The 15983-nt window shown below is 34.4% G+C and overlaps 1 protein-coding gene across 9 annotated transcripts in view; it reads left to right on the forward strand.

Moving 5' to 3' along the window:
- The window catches only part of KIDINS220 (kinase D interacting substrate 220), a 116536-nt gene that overhangs the window by 61244 nt on the left and 39309 nt on the right, over positions 1–15983 (forward strand). For all 9 annotated transcript variants that reach the window (XR_012122889.1, XM_073217009.1, XM_037026594.2 and 6 more), the window contains one exon: positions 3616–3778. Coding sequence is in view for 8 of the 9 variants with exons in the window: in XM_073217009.1 (XP_073073110.1) it covers positions 3616–3778 (163 nt within the window). In the remaining variant the exon portion in view is untranslated. The remainder of the gene's footprint in view (positions 1–3615; positions 3779–15983) is intronic.

Here is a 15983-nt window from a genome sequence, read left to right on the forward strand (position 1 = left end):
GAGCATGGGTATACAAATATCTTTTTGAGACCCTGCTTTCAGTTCATTAGGGTATATACCCAGAAGTGGAATTGCTGGATTACATGGTATTTCTGTTTTTAATTGTTTGAGAAACTTTCATTCTGTTTTTCACAGCAGCTGTACCATTTTAGATTCCCACCAAGAGTGCACAAGGGTTCTGACCTCATCTTCTACTTACTTGCCTCCGCCCCTTACTAACCTCATTGCTGTTCCCTGAAAGTGCCAGCCATGCTCCTGCCTAAGGGCTTCAGCACTTGCCATTTCTGCCTGTAATGATCTTTCTTTGGAGAGAGATGCATAATATATATTCTCTTACCTCCTTTTATGTCTTTGCTTAAATATCACCTCTCCCTCTTTGGCACTTCTGGCTTTATCCCTTCACTGCTTTATTGCACTCTGTACAACTGGTCACTTTTTAATATACTGTACCGTTTATGTATTTATTTTGTTTTTGTCTGTCTCCTTTCAGCAGAACGTAAGACCCACGTGGCCTGGATTTTTGTCTATCTAGTTTAGTTTTTCTTTCCTCAGTGCCCAGAACAGGGGCCCTGTTGTTGAGTGAATCACAGCCCTCAACGCAGTGGGAGCTGAATTTTACAAACATCTTGAGAAAAGCATCCTGAGCAGAAGGAAAAGCAAATGTAAATGCTCTCATGTAGGATCCCAAGAACAGTTGGAGACCAATCTGATTGGAGTTCAGGGAATAAAAGGGAGGGTGCTGGGAAGTGACATCAGAGAAATAACCAGTGGCTCATTCATTTTGGCCCTTACAGGCCCACATCCATGGCAAGCACTTTGGGTTACATTTAGACACTTTCAGTCATTTCAGAAGATGACCACGTTAATGTCATTTATTAGTTTATGTTGAGATAAGCACATTTAGGAATTAATGGTATTACACTTTTCAGAGTAGAACCAAAGTATTTTCCTAAAGCCTCATTTTAAATGCAAGAGTTTCTCTAATGTTAGTCTTCTACTAAATAACAGTCTTTCTAGACCATTACATCAGAACTATTTTTATTTTGTTTCATCAGATCTTGTTCTTCCTGAAAATGAAAGGTTTCTAGGTAAAAATCTAATTTTGTGAAAGCACCTTAATACCATTAGTTTCATTGCTTCAATATAGAAGGGTTATGTTGAAAAATAACTTACGAATTTAAACCTTTGTATTTTAATGGACTTTTGATAGATTACATGATAGATTTTATACTTAATTGGTTAAAACTAGTTAGCTATATGTAGAGAAATTTATTTAATTGAAATACAAAAATAAATAATTTATTGGATAGAATTTGAAGGCAAAAAACAGGCTTGAGTCCTGAGCATGTTAATTATCCCCTGGTAGGTTCCATTCCCTTATGTGTAAAAATGCATAAGATTCTCTGTTGCATGTTAAGATATACAGTACATGAGACTAATCAGAAAATAATTTGGAGTTTTAGTAGATGAAGTATTGGTGGGCATTTAATTAAGTGGCTTTCTACTTAAAAATTGTACTTTTTCAAATGTGCTTCATTTAAAATTTGTCTTAGTGAGTTACTTTAGAAGATAAAATTAAAAAGTAACCGTAGACACATTCATTGAACAAAATTTCTTCTTGCTACTGCTTTATTTCTTAACTATAATATGCTAGAATACTTAGAATACCTGCATCATTTTTATTCACTGACACACTTTTGAAATAGTTTTCCAGTTCTGTCTGTCACCAGGTTCACGAATTCTTGACTGCATTTGCTGTTCTCTTTATTTGACTGTCCTCTCTTCCCAAACTCAACCTCACCTAGCTCGGCTCCAGGGGTTCTGTTCTGGAGGGAACCTTCCCTTAACTGCTCCTTCTGGACTTGGTGCACAGTTTCTTTTCTCTCACAGCAATGTGTGTGTTTCCCCAGTAGAGTCTTATCTCATAGTGTTGCGATTGTTTTTTTTAATTTATCCATCTTTCCCAATACATCCTTGAATTCTTTTAGGGTGGGGAGTAAGTCTTGAATCTCTGTGATCAGTAAATATACTGAATGAGTGAGTTTTAGAAACTCAGTCAAGCAATTGTAGTTAGATTTGAGATCTTCACTGCCTTTTCCACGAATTATTATTTTGGTGATCAAGCCCAATTATTATGGGATGGAAATTGTATATACATTGTTGTCATCTTTGTCTCCAGTTTAGTTCTAAAAGTTTTTTCACCAGTTTCCTCATCTTCAAAAGTTCAAGAAGTGTGTTGTCAGTGTTGCATGTCCATTTAATGCCTTGCTTCTAGCTGCCTGGTTTTTAAAACTTAGTTCTCTGGTAACCTGTTCATACTCTGCTGAGAGTAGATCACCTCTCATCACAATTTATATCTGATGTATTCGTACTTTTTTATTGGTTTATTCTTCTGTCCCATTGGAGTGTAAGTGCCATGAAGGCTGTCATGAAGTGTCATGAAGAAACCATCTCCAACAAAAAAAAAACAAAAGAAGAAAACAAACAAACAAACAAACAAAAGAAACCATCTCTACTTAGTTAGGCGTTTTATCCTCAACATTAATATAGCATTAACTGAGATACTCCAGTTAGATTTTGTAGCTCTCAAATGCTTGTGACTCCAGCTCACTTAGATTGAAGGTAAAGACCCTGTCAACCATCTCACAGACAATAATCCACATTCCAGGGAAAAAAGAATCCAGTGATGATAATGTAGTTTGTGTGTGAAAGCAAATTTGCTGAGGGGGTGAGGTTCTGAGGACATGGGAAGAATTGGTTGGGGGGATTATTTATCTATACCTATTAGTAGAAGAGAAAAGACATTCATATTTGAACCAAAAGGAATAGATATCTTAGACTAAATATGAGCTAAACTGATACAATGAAGTAAAACTGATAAAATTAAAAAGCATTGATACAAGTAGTTCTGAATCCCAATGAAATCTAGAAGAAATCGATGAAGCAATGAAACAAAGCATCCATTCTGAAAGTTGAAAGATTGCAATTGTCTGCCTGTCAGCATGCCCAGTGGTAGAACACTAAATTAGAGTCCTAGAAAACCTTAGGGATGGATAGGGTTTTTAGAAAATATGTAAACAAATTTTAGAAATACATTATAACTCACCTGGCAGGTTATTTACATTGACCATCCTGAGTATCTAAAAATGAAAGTGATGGGCTTGCACGTCCATCTATAATGAAACAAGAACAGACCAATTGTTTGGGTTTAAGGTTCATCACTGGGCTCTTAGACTGTACTTTAGAGGGTGGAGCCCATCATGGGTGCATTGATGTTCTGCCCAGTGGTTGTGGGCAGCACTGAGACTGTCTGACACACAGTTTTGAAAGATTTTTGTGTGCGTGTGCATGATTAAAATAGTGTATAGCACCAGTGGCAAATCACACAAAAATTTTACTTTAGGATTAAACAGAATTATTTTTAAGCCCTAGAAGCTTTCCAGTATAGGTTCTTTGGATTATAAGCCATTTAAATACTAGGCTTGAATTTATAGTGTAAATTAAATGGCAAAATTTAAAGATTTAAAGTAAAATTATTTGTGAGTATACTAAATGTTTTGCTAAGCATAATATTACACATTTATTAATTTTAAACTGTTCTTGTATTCCTTAAAGGACGATTATTGAGAGCCAATCAGATTAGTTTCAACTGGGATAGGCTTGCGAGCTGGATCAACCTTACTGAGCAGTGGCCGTACCGAACTTCATGGCTCATATTATATTTGGAAGAGACTGAAGGTATTCCCGATCAAATGACACTAAAAACCATCTACGAAAGGTACTTTGTCTGACCTCTTTATATTTATCTTAGATTGAGTTGACTTTTCAGAACAAAATGAATGTGTGTAAAGCAAAATGAATGCAAGATAATATATATAAAATGTGTACTTCTGGATTCAACTAATAATCCTCATTAATTCCATTATAATTTTGGAGTTGTTAGCACAGGTATTCATCCCATCATGTAAAATCTATAGCTTTGTTTGCATATATTCTTTTTTCAGTGTAATCTATATGATAAAAAAATGTTCAGTAGTCTTAATGGCTTTATATATTTATATATACAAAATACAAACATTGAAACATTATTGTTTCCACTTTATTTGTTATTCTTAGTGCCTTCATAGAGTATTAAAGAGGTTACATTTTCCAAATCATTAGTGTAGGTCTTGTGACAGCTTTTTATCTGGAGGGTTTGGGAGCTGGGAATACTGGCTGGAAAACATTTTTGCATCAAACCATAAAGGAGTTATTGTTCTTTTATAGTCAGTCATTTGAAGTACTTTTAAAATTTCTACTTCTGATAAAGAAATTTTTTTTCTTGGAAGATGTTAAGGTAAGGCTCAGATCTGTTAAGTACATAAAGTTTAATAAGAGTTACTAGTTTCTTGCTAAGTTCACAAATACAATAATCTTTTTGTTTACCATGACACTTAGTACCTTCATAGTTTCTAGCTGTATTCTAAATAAACTGTGTCTTAGAAAGAAGATACTAGAAGGCAACTCTACAATTTTATAAATTGTTTTATATTTGTATATAATTGTTTTATATTATAATTGAAACTTACACATGTAAATGAAAGGGGAGATCTAACAAAGTATTATTGTTCATATGTTGAAACTTTCAAGATTACAAATAATTTTCTTAGACTCTTTCAGCAGATGCTTTTCCTATTTTCCAATCCCCATTTTTCATGTACACATTTTATTTTGTTTTCTAGGTAAATAGTTTTAGAATTATGGAGGATGGTTGTAGTATTAATCTACAGATTTGAGCTCTTCTTGGTTTTGCTGTTTATGTTAAATTAAGTCAGTTGTGTAAACTGCGCGTGCTGTACCAAGTAGGTGTTCCAGCAGATGGCAGTGACATACAATTACCATAGGCTTGTAGGGAAGTGGCACTGCATCTTGATGTTTTAGAAATCATTTTCTTACCATGAGATACATGATTGGCTTTTCCCTTGACTGTGTAGTAAAATACTGTTATAGTTCATGAATAAACATTTGCATCATAACAGGTGTGTTTAATTATGAATGTTTGCTAGATGAGCACAGTTATTATTAAACAGTTAAAATTTTAACATTTAAAATGTTTTAACTTTTTCAGTAATAATTCATACCAATATAATGGGATTTATTTTCAGATGGTATATTTTTATGTAAAGCTCTAATTAGCATAGACAGGTAGTCCTTTGACACCTCACTTTATCTTTGAGAAATTGATATTATTTGTGTGTAAATAAAAGCATCTTGGAGAAAGGGGTAAGCTTTCATTTAGGGACTATACACTGGATTTTTAGAGTCTGTTTGAATTGGTCCTAGAATAATAAATTCTTGGTTTCAAGATATTTGGAAACTTGGAAACGGGAGCTGCTTGTCTCACAGGGCCTTGTTTAAGGAGGAGAGATGGCTAAGCATTAGCATTTTCTCCTTTTGGTATATGGATCGAGATTTTTCTTCCTTAGTGCCTTCTCAGCCAGCTGGTTTAGTACCTCTGAATGTTCGCAAAGCCCAGAGAGGTGGTTAGAGTCGTTTCATGTTATTAGCAAGGAAGATTGTGGTTCAGAAAATTTAAGTAACTTAACTGAAGTCACTAAGCTTTTAAGTAGCAGAACTATTTCAATCCAGGTTTGTCAGACTCCATAAACTTACATGCTTGCCACTGTTACAAATTTTACATTTTAACTCCTTTTATCCTCACAATCTGTGAGATGGTATATACTATTATTCTCATTTTATGTATGAGTTTATTGAATCCCAGAGAAGGTAAGTCACTTGCTGAGAGCCTCACAGCCAGTGAGTGGTAGTTTTATCAACCTCAGGCTAAAGCATTGCTTTCTGGATGATGGAAAACTTTTCAGACTAAAAGTACTGTGCTTTGCTGTTAGAAAAGTGTTAGACCTTTTGACGTTTTCACCCTAACTTCTAGCATTTGAGCCTCAAGCTATATGACTTCCTAATGTTCAAGGAAATTTTTAAAAATTTACATTTTTAATTAATTAAAATATATTTTACAGACAAAAGAGAATATATATATATCACTTACAGTTTAAAGATAATAGTAATTTTCAATCTGTGAAATGTTTTTGGTGGGGATATTTTTCATTATCTAGTGAGAGTAACTTGGAGTGAATTTTTGTAGGGGGAATATTTTATTTTGTTCAAGTAAATATAGAATAGTATATATTGGAGGTGTAACGAGGTGATAAGACCTTTGTTTTGCCATTAAATGAATCCATTAGTTTAGACTTTAGCATTTGGTGGGCCTGCCATCCATCATTAATGGGTTAGATTCAGGGTCATTTTGAGATGCTTTTTTTTTTTTTTTTGAGAAAAAAGTACGTGTTATATGCTACAATACAACAATGTTTGTAGCTAGCTAGCATAAGGAAGAGAAACAGACAATGTATTAACAATCTTTGAGAATTCATTAAGGAATTGCCTTAAAATCATTAAATTTAAGATTACTTGGAATGAAAAACTATAGGAAGACAATTTGATCAACATATTGAAAAATCGTATATTGAAATATGTTAGAATAATTTAGTTGACTGCTTCTAGTTAACCATAGTTGAGTTCTTTGATGCTATGGCTTGTCATTTGAATAATAAAAAGTTTTATTTACAGCAGACAAAAAGCAGCAGTATATAATTGATATTCATTTATTAAAGAAATCTGATTTGGTAAAAACAGTCAGAAAATAGTATTTTTAACTCTAGTAGTAAAATTTATTTTTTTAATCCATAAAAAGCCTCATTTATTTTTATAGCAATTTGATGACACATCTGCTTGCTTTTATTCAGTTGAAAAAGAAAATGTTGGTTCTTGGTGTTTGGTAAAATTGCTTTGTTAAATTATTTTCTAAATTGTTCAACTTTTAACAAATGACATTTGATACTAACACTGGAAAGCAATTTCAGCTAATTAAGTAGATCCCTCTATAAACCATTGGAACATTAAGATGACATACTGTTCATTCAAGATTATTTTAATTGGTACAATTATTGTAATTTTCTTGCAATTATGTGTTGAGCTAAAAGCTTTTGTCTAGATCATTTGAGGGGCTTTTTTTGTTAACATACATTTAGTAAGAAGAAAGGGAGTAAAATAAAAACTGTAGATAAGATTTTTCTCTCTACCTTTTATTACAGCATTTTAGACAACTATTGAAATATTTTAGTATAAAACACTATTTCTGGCATTTTTCAGTAAGCATTTTAAGCAGTTATAGAGGCTTTTAAAAGATCAGTTTAAATAGTTTTCATGAAGATAATGTTTTAAATTTCTGTTTTGACACTGTTGAAGCAATCTTTTACTCAGGATGATACGGTCAGAATAATTCTGTGATAAGGGTATACCAGGCTTTATTTTGGTACTCTGTTTTGATTTTTAAAACGATTGAATATGTTTTGAGAGAGCCTCCAAATGGCAGCCATTTTCCATTTCATTGAAATAGCTACTTGCTAAGTAGACATAATGGACATCTAATTTTTAACATTTATACCAAATTCACCATGTTTAAATTATTGAAGGAGTGGTATTTCTGTACTTTATGTAAGATATTTTTCACAGTAAAACATCATATCTTATGATTGTTCTTCCTGACACTCAGCCAAAGTTTTCCTGAGCTAATTGTATAACCTTAGTTATCTCATTCCTCTCTTAGCTGTCACTCTCTCCTTCCTCTTTTCTTAATGTTCTGGGTGATCATTAGTTGTCCCCCATCCCATCCCGTCATGTGGCCATGATTATGCACAGGCTTATTTCTTTCGCTTGTGGACTTGTTATAAATTGCAATAGCATGAAAAATTGGATGCTAGTTAGTTAAGATTTGTGAAGAAGTCTCATCTCCTTTGTGGTACAAAGTATATCCTCTGTACTGATGATTTTTCTCTTAATTTAGGTTTTGTGTTAGTATAAATGTTTATGCCAAACAGTGTTTCATACATTCTGTTTTGGTGTTTTTATTCGGTTTAGAATCTTAATGAAATTCTCTCTTCTCGATATGATAATGACTTCTCTGTAGGTGTTGGTATTGTCATCATTCAACATTTATTAAATTATGGTCTTGTATATGATTATTGTTTCCATCTTTATTCTCCAAACACACTTGTCCTTAATGTGTATGTAATGGAAATACTTCATTCAGGGGCTCAATGTTTTATCAGTATCTTTATCTTTTTAAAAAATAGCCTGATCTAATAATCCTTTGCATAAACATGAAATAATTCTTCATACAGAAGGGGAAACTAAAGTTTGTGTTGAAAAAAAGAAAACATAATCTAAAATAGAAATCACGTTCTATCTGGATAGAAATAAATAACTAGTATATTTGCCAGGTATAATGTGAAAATTAAGCCTTCAAACTATGGACAAAGATGCCTGTAATCAGATGTAATGTTGATAATTAAATGTGCATTTCTGATTGTGCATTGTTTATTTTGATTCATTGTCTGTGGAAATTAATTAGAAAGCCCGGGTTCCTAAAGATAAAGGTGAAGGGAAGAATGTTTTAGTTTATTTTGATTTGCCTGCAAATGATGCCTACTTTTGTTGTTTGCAGGGAAAAAAAGGAAATTGTTAAACTAGACATGCTTGACTGTTATTTGAGTTTATCTGTTTATATATTTTGCTGCTTCGTTGTTTTATATTGCTCCCAGACTTGCAGCAACACTCAAAGTGTGAGAGAAATTAATGGGAGAACTAATTCTAAAGCTTAGAATTCATTCATTTATTCAGAAAATAGTGAGTAAGCACCTATTTTGGAATTGGCACTATTCTAGGAGCTTGGACAAACAGACACAGATCCTACCCCAAGCAGGCAGTGATAGGTAATAAACAGTATCTATAATACATAATTGCATAGCGTGTTAAAAGGTGACAAGTGCTATGTCAAAAATAACAGGAGTAGATCAGTGTCAGGGAGAGGAGGGGAGTGCAGGTTGCACATTTCCTAAGAGGCTCAGGGTAGACATCATTGAGAAGGGAGATGATGAGCAAAGAGTTGGAGGAGGCAAGAGAATTAGTCAAGCAGCTGTCTAGGGAAGGCATTTCTAGGTGGAGGGAATAGTCTGGACAAAGGTCCTAAGGCCAAAGAGTGCCTGGAGTGTTCAGGTCACAGCAACAAGAGATCTGGTGTGGTTAGAGGGGATCCAGAGAGGGGGAGGGCTTGGAGATGAGGTTGGGGAGGTCGGGGGGCATAGGTCATGGGCAGCTTTTAAAGGACCATTCGAAGGACTTTGGCTTTAATCCCCGGGTAAGATGGAGATCCATTCCAGGGTCTTGAAAAGCTGTATCCATACCCTGTATGCCCTAAGGTACCTATTTGGTTGTTGCCAGTATACCTTGACCTGAGTTAGGGAATCCTGTTGACCTAAGGGAGCATATTTTGAGAATCCCATGCTGGGAAGGGAATTGGAGTGAATCTGGGTGGAAAGTTAGGGTAAATGAAAAATGCAGAAAGTAGGTGGCAGTCCTACAGTAAAGACGAAATTAGTGGTGCATAGTGGCACTGCCATGAATACGAGAAAGCTAAGAAATGACTAACATCATTTGTAGTCTTGATGAAAGAAAACAAATTAGTTATTCTAAATATCTTCAACAGTTGATACAACTTATTTTCCTGTGTGTCATTCCTGTTGTAATAGTTTCTTGTTTCTTAAGATCATTTAAGTCTTTATTTTCTAATAAAGTGATGGATTTATAAGCCTACTTTTTGGCTCATTTGAAAAATTGCCTTCTTTCCCTTTAGACTTGCCGACTGCATGGCCTGTCCCCCTGACCTCAGCGTTTAGACCCTTGGTTGAGAGTGAATGGAAGGTGGTTTCCATAGCATTTAGAACTAACAGGTTTAGAGAACAACTAATGAATTGCTTATAGACTAATACCAGATTTGATATATGAGTGGCATAACGTGCAAATAATAATCATTACATGTCAAATTGGCCTCTCAGGATAAAGAGAGATAATTGGTCAGAATTCTATATAGAGGAATGGAGTTTATCTGGGGTTCCACACAGTCCTGGCATTGTTCTCCAGCCCTTCTTACGCCTTCTCCTCTAGCTTTCCACCTCTCCGCCTGCACTTAACTTCTCTCTGGCCCATCTTCCCCTCTCCCACCTGATTCTTCTGGTCTCATCTCAAGTGCCACTACCTCAGGAAGCCTTCCGTAACCAGACATATACCATTCTCCAAGATTTTATTGATGTGTTCATTATATACTGGATGTTACTTCATAGCACTTAGCATAGTTATCCTTTTATAAATATTTGTGTTGTTTGTTATTTCCTTAATGTTTACTTCCTGAACTACACTGTTAACTCCATGAACTATAACTTCCTTAAACTTTGCTGAATTCCTTACTTCTAGACATTCTTGGCATAGAGTAGGCAGTAGTGGGTATGTATGAAAGAATAAATAAATAGGATAATGGCATTTGGGTTGAGGTAAAAGCGTGGACTGGAAGAAGGTGATGAATGGGAAGCCACATTTTATCTTGAAAAGAATACTATTCTTATAGACTCTTGTTCTTTGGTTTTAAATGTAGGTTAAATGCTTCCTTTGTTATTATACTAGTATATCCCTGGGTCAGGCACATAGTAAATTCTCAGTGCACAGAGACTAAATGATGATTACATATTTCAGCTAAACCTACTACTGAAGTCAGAGTGCTGTTTTCATAGGCAGATCCCTGTAACTTTGAGGTCAGCGACATTAAAGGTTTCTTACGTTTATAATTCTTTTATGAATGCCAAGGTTTAGAGTTGCTTTGTATGGGTACACTTTTAGGCAGGTCCCTCCCACTTCAGTTTCTACTTATAGGCTGTTGTGTTGTTTAAAAAGGCATGTGACTTACTTGGACTTCCTTTTTGTTATACTGAACATTTTGATTGTGTTTGTTCATTTATAGGGTATATTATATTCTGGGCACATGCTAATAAAAGTACTAGCAAGTATTACTTATGCCTGCAATATATGCCATGCACTTGGTCAAGCACTTTACCTAGATTATTTCATTTAATATTCATAAGTCTGGGAGGTATAGCAGGAGTTACCTGAGGTCATACAGGTATGTCTAACAGGTAGAGCTTCCCCAGACCTATTTCTTGAAGCCAAAAGATGGCCTGTAACTACACTGGTGGGCAGTAGGTCTGAGATATTAGAAATACAGACACTAAACTAATTTTATTTTTGTTTCCAGATATATTTTATTTATTTTCAAAGGGATATTTAGAATAATTTATTATGTATTGATAGGAGTATGTAGAAAATTTTCAGAGGATTGAATTGATCTTTTCTATTAAGAAAACTCAAATTTCTTACCAACTTATGTAAAACCCTAATAAAGGCTTTATTTGGTTCTAATTGTGTCTAGTAACTGTGGTAGGTTTTGTATGGAAAGCTTAAAAATATAAGTTGTGATATTTAGCACTTAAACAGCTGGTACATCTGTTTATTTAGGCCTTCATGCCATTTTTATGTGTGCTAAGTGGCTGTAATTTTTTTCTAGGTAGCTTTTCAATAGCTTTTCTTCTGCTTTTAATTAGATAAAATTGATTTTTAAAACATTTTCTCCTTTAAACTCATTATGCCATTTTTTAGTGTTTTATGGTAATGGAGAACAAAGAATTTTAGATGTCCCAAAGTTGTTTGTTTCTGACTTAAACGTGAAAAACTCAAGTATATCAATAAGGCTATTTAAAAACAAGTAACAAAATCAGTTTCTATGAAATGTATGCTTTAATATGTAAAACAAAAAGTACTACTACCTATGTGAGTTTACAGTTTATAATACACTAAGAGTATTATGCTTGTTTGCATTTTTAGAAAAATAAATCTGATATTGAAGAATTCAAATTTGCCAAAAACTGTGTTTTTCTGAAGCTGTTTTTCTTCAACAGAGGCCTGTGAATTCAGAATTTCAAATCAAACTGTTGTCAAGACTTCAAAATATGAGAGTAAACAGAAGTAATGTATAACAAAAATGCTAGTTAATTGAAATGCTAAGGCAAGGTGAGGTATTGATGGAAAGCCACGCTGAAGTGGCATCGTTAGCAATATCCAAGAAGTCCACAAGATGGGAGTATTTCATTCGAAACATTAGCACGTTCAGCCAAGAAGAGAGCAAAATGCATTTTGCTTTTTTCCCCTTTTCATAGCAGAAAAAGAAACACTGAGTTTAATGACTGTTTTAAACTCTAAAGTTCATTTTCTATTCCTTTTTCTTAAATGGCTTTATAGGACATTCGTAGACACTGAGAATAATAATCATAGTCAAATGAATGGTTATCTGATCATATAGGATACTTTCTATTAATGTTTTTATATTTAACTTCTTATTAAGTACCTTTTTCTTCCAAAATTCTTTTGAATTAACTTTTGAGAGAAGAATGGCTATGGAAAAAGAGTAGTCTTTTAAAATTCATCTGCTTGCATGTTTTTATTTAGATTTTAAAATATTAAATCCTAAACATTGTAGAACTTGGGTTCTAACTTACTAAGCATTGAATATTTAAGATGACTTGTTTAATACATGTCTTGCTTTAATCTGAGGCACATTCGTAGACAGGCTTTGAGTTCACTATTTCCATTCTCTATGCCTGTTGTTCAGTTTTATTGTAAAATGTTTGCTTCCTATATATGAATAACATGACATTTTAAAAGATTTCTTAGAGATAACAGTAATATGAACATTCCTTAGCTCTTGGTAGCTCTTTACCATATTATTAGTGTTCCTCAAACAGCTATGAAGATTGGATCTCATTTACTTTTATCAGTATTTTTTTTCATATCATATCATAGTACAAACCCTTGATATAAAACCATGGCTTTGCTTTTTTTATGATAGATACAATTTTCATTTGACTCATCTTGAATTATTTTGCCTCTCTTCACCTGTTCACTGAGGTCTTCTCCCATTATGCTAGCTCGAAATTATTGTTTTGTCATCAGAATCGCTATTATCTGATCACTTGCATGATAGTAACTGGGTAGGCATCATGCTGTAGTACACAGTTTTTCAGGCTTTTTCCCTGTAGTGAAAATCTTTTTTGCAAATTAAATCTTATGTAGAAAGCAACCTAAGTGTCCATCAGTAGATGAATGGATAAAGAAGCTGTGGTACATATACAAAATGGAATAATATTATTCAGTCATAAAAAGAAAACAAATCCTACCACTTGCAACAACATGGATGGAGCTAGAGGGTATTATGCTCAGTGAAATAAGCCAGGCGGAGAAAGACAAGTACCGAATGATTTCACTCATCTGTGGAGTATTTAGAACAAAGCAAAAACTGAAGGAACAAAACAGCAGAAGACTCACAGAACCCAGGAATGTACTGGCAGTTACCAAGGGGAAGGAGACTGGGGAGAATGGGTGGGAAGGGAGGGATAAGAGGAAAAAGGGACATTATGATTAACACACATAATGTATTGGGGGGAGCACGGGAAGGCAGTATAGCACAGAGAAGACAAGTAGTGATTCTGTAGCATCTTACTACACTGATGAACAGTGACTGTAATGGGGTATATGGTGTGGACTTGATAATGGGGGGAATCTAGTAACCACAATGTTGTTCATGTAAGTGTATATTAATGATACCAAAAAAAAGTATTAAAAAAACAAAAATAAAAAATAAATCTTATGCAGAATCCGATAAATAAAGCAGAATGAATATGAATTGATTCAAATTCTAACATTTTCTAATAACTCCAGTTAGTAAGAAAAATGAGCTATTATGAAGAATATTAAAAATGAAGCATATGGTTAATTGTTGCAGTTCTACATGGTTTAAACATCTACTTATCTACTTAATTTTGGTAATATAATATCAAGAAATATTCTATCACCCTATAGAATATCAATTTCAAACTTGCTTTGTAGTGGCAAGAGGTCTTCAATTAATCTGATTCAGAAAGTTGGAAGAAGGTAATTGGAAATTTTGATCCATAGATGAATCACCAATATTACCTCACAGTTGCTCACATTTCTTTTTTCTTTTAATTGAAGTATAGTTGATACACAATATTATATTGGTTTCAAGTATGCAACACAGTGGTTCAACAGTTACATACATTACTGAATCCTTACTCCAACTAGTGCAATTAACTGTCAACATAGAAAGATGTTACAAAACCATGGGCTATAGTTTCTATGCTGCACTTCTATCCCTGTGATCAACTTATATTATGATTGAGTATTTCTGTGCCCCTTTATCCTCCTCACCTTCCCCATCCACCTACCCACGTCACCCACATGGTAACCACCAGTTACTTCTCAATGTCTCTGGGTCCCCTGTTGTTTTGTTCATTTTGTTTTGTTTTTAGATTACACAAATAAGTAAAACCATATGGTATTTGTCTTTCTCTGCCTGGCTTATTTCACTTAGTATAATACCTTCTAGATCCATCTGTGTTGTTGCAAAGCCTGGACTTCTTTCATTTTTATGGGTGAATAATCTGTCTGTCTAGCACGTCTTCTTTTTTTTGGTATCATTTATATACAATCACATGAGCAACATTGTGGTTACTAGATTCCCCCCATTATCAAGTCCCCAGCACATACCCCATTGCAGTCACTGTCCATCAGCGTAGTAAGATGCTATAGAGTCACTGCTTGTCTTCTCTGTGCTCTACTGCCTTCCCCGTGTAGCACGTCTTCTTGATCCACTTATCTGCTGATGGTCACTGGTTGCCTCAATATCTTGGCTATTGTAAATAGTGCAGCAGTAAACAAAAGGGTGAATGTATCTTTTTGAATCAGGGATTTTGTTTTCTTCAGGTAAATTCCTAGAAAAGCATATTTCTTATGATTAGTTTAAGTGTTGGATGCTGCTAGGTTGTTAGCCGGATCTTGTCATGAATTGTCGTTGATTTTCTAACTGGTTATTATACTTTGTACTCAGGCACATGGGGTGGAGTAGTAGCTTGTGTAATTTTGTGAACAGAAAAGTGCTGGGTTTTAAAAAATGAATCTAAGTATGTACATTAAGTGAGGAAAAACTATATTTCAAAGTTTGCAAGAAAACTGAAACAAAAAATGAGGATGACCTGGTAACATAGGCTTTTATGTTGGTCTTCAATGTGTTAAAATTTAATATATAACAGCATTCCATTTTATTATGTTTTTAAGGACCTTAAAAGGTGTTAATCATTAATTTAAGAATTTTGAACCATGTCTGTGGCACCTTGTTTGAAACAGTGTAGGGAACAAGATAACAGTCTTTTGAATCAGGCAGACCCAGGGTCCAACTCTGCCATTTATCTATGAGCTGATGTCAGGCCAGTTGCTTAACCTCTCTGAGCCTCGATTTCCTTATTTTAAAAATTGAAATAATAACTCATGGGATGTTGGGAGATAGCAAATAGATAAACTAGATAAAACACCTGGCTCAGGGAGCAGCAGGCAGTAGGTATTTGACAAATACTCATTCTTTATTTCCCTCTCAACTCTTTATAACTTTGAAATGTAATTTGCCTATTAGACCTTAGTCAGAACATTGTACGTAACACATATGAATGCAGACAGTGCCTTGTCAGTATTATGGCTGAGCCTAAGCAGATGCTTCCTTCAGCTTTCACATTTTACCCTCCCTGTTGGTTGCTCCTTTCTCATCTCTGTAGTTAACCAAATTTGCAGCCTTAAAGTTATTCCTCAGATGTTTCATTTTTATAGCAAAAGCCAAAGGAGCTTGAACATGGAAGGGATGTCTGCGTGGGCCAGGGATTTCCCTCATTGCTTCAAGACAAAGAGCATCTCCCATGTGGTGGCGACACATCTGCAGGGCCATAGGTAGGATCTTAGAAATCTGTGTCAGCCCCTTTGAAATAAGGAAACTGGAGGCTGGAGAGGTTAAGTGACTTGTCCCAAATCACACAAAGTTCACAAGTGACCCAGCCTTTAAATACATTTCTTACACCTTTAAAAAAATTAATCTCATTGCTCTTAGTTTCAATTGTCAAACTTCCTAGCCTTATTCTTAA

The sequence above is a fragment of the Manis javanica genome, chromosome 1 (assembly GCF_040802235.1).
Source record: "Manis javanica isolate MJ-LG chromosome 1, MJ_LKY, whole genome shotgun sequence".
Taxonomy (NCBI): domain Eukaryota; kingdom Metazoa; phylum Chordata; class Mammalia; order Pholidota; family Manidae; genus Manis; species Manis javanica.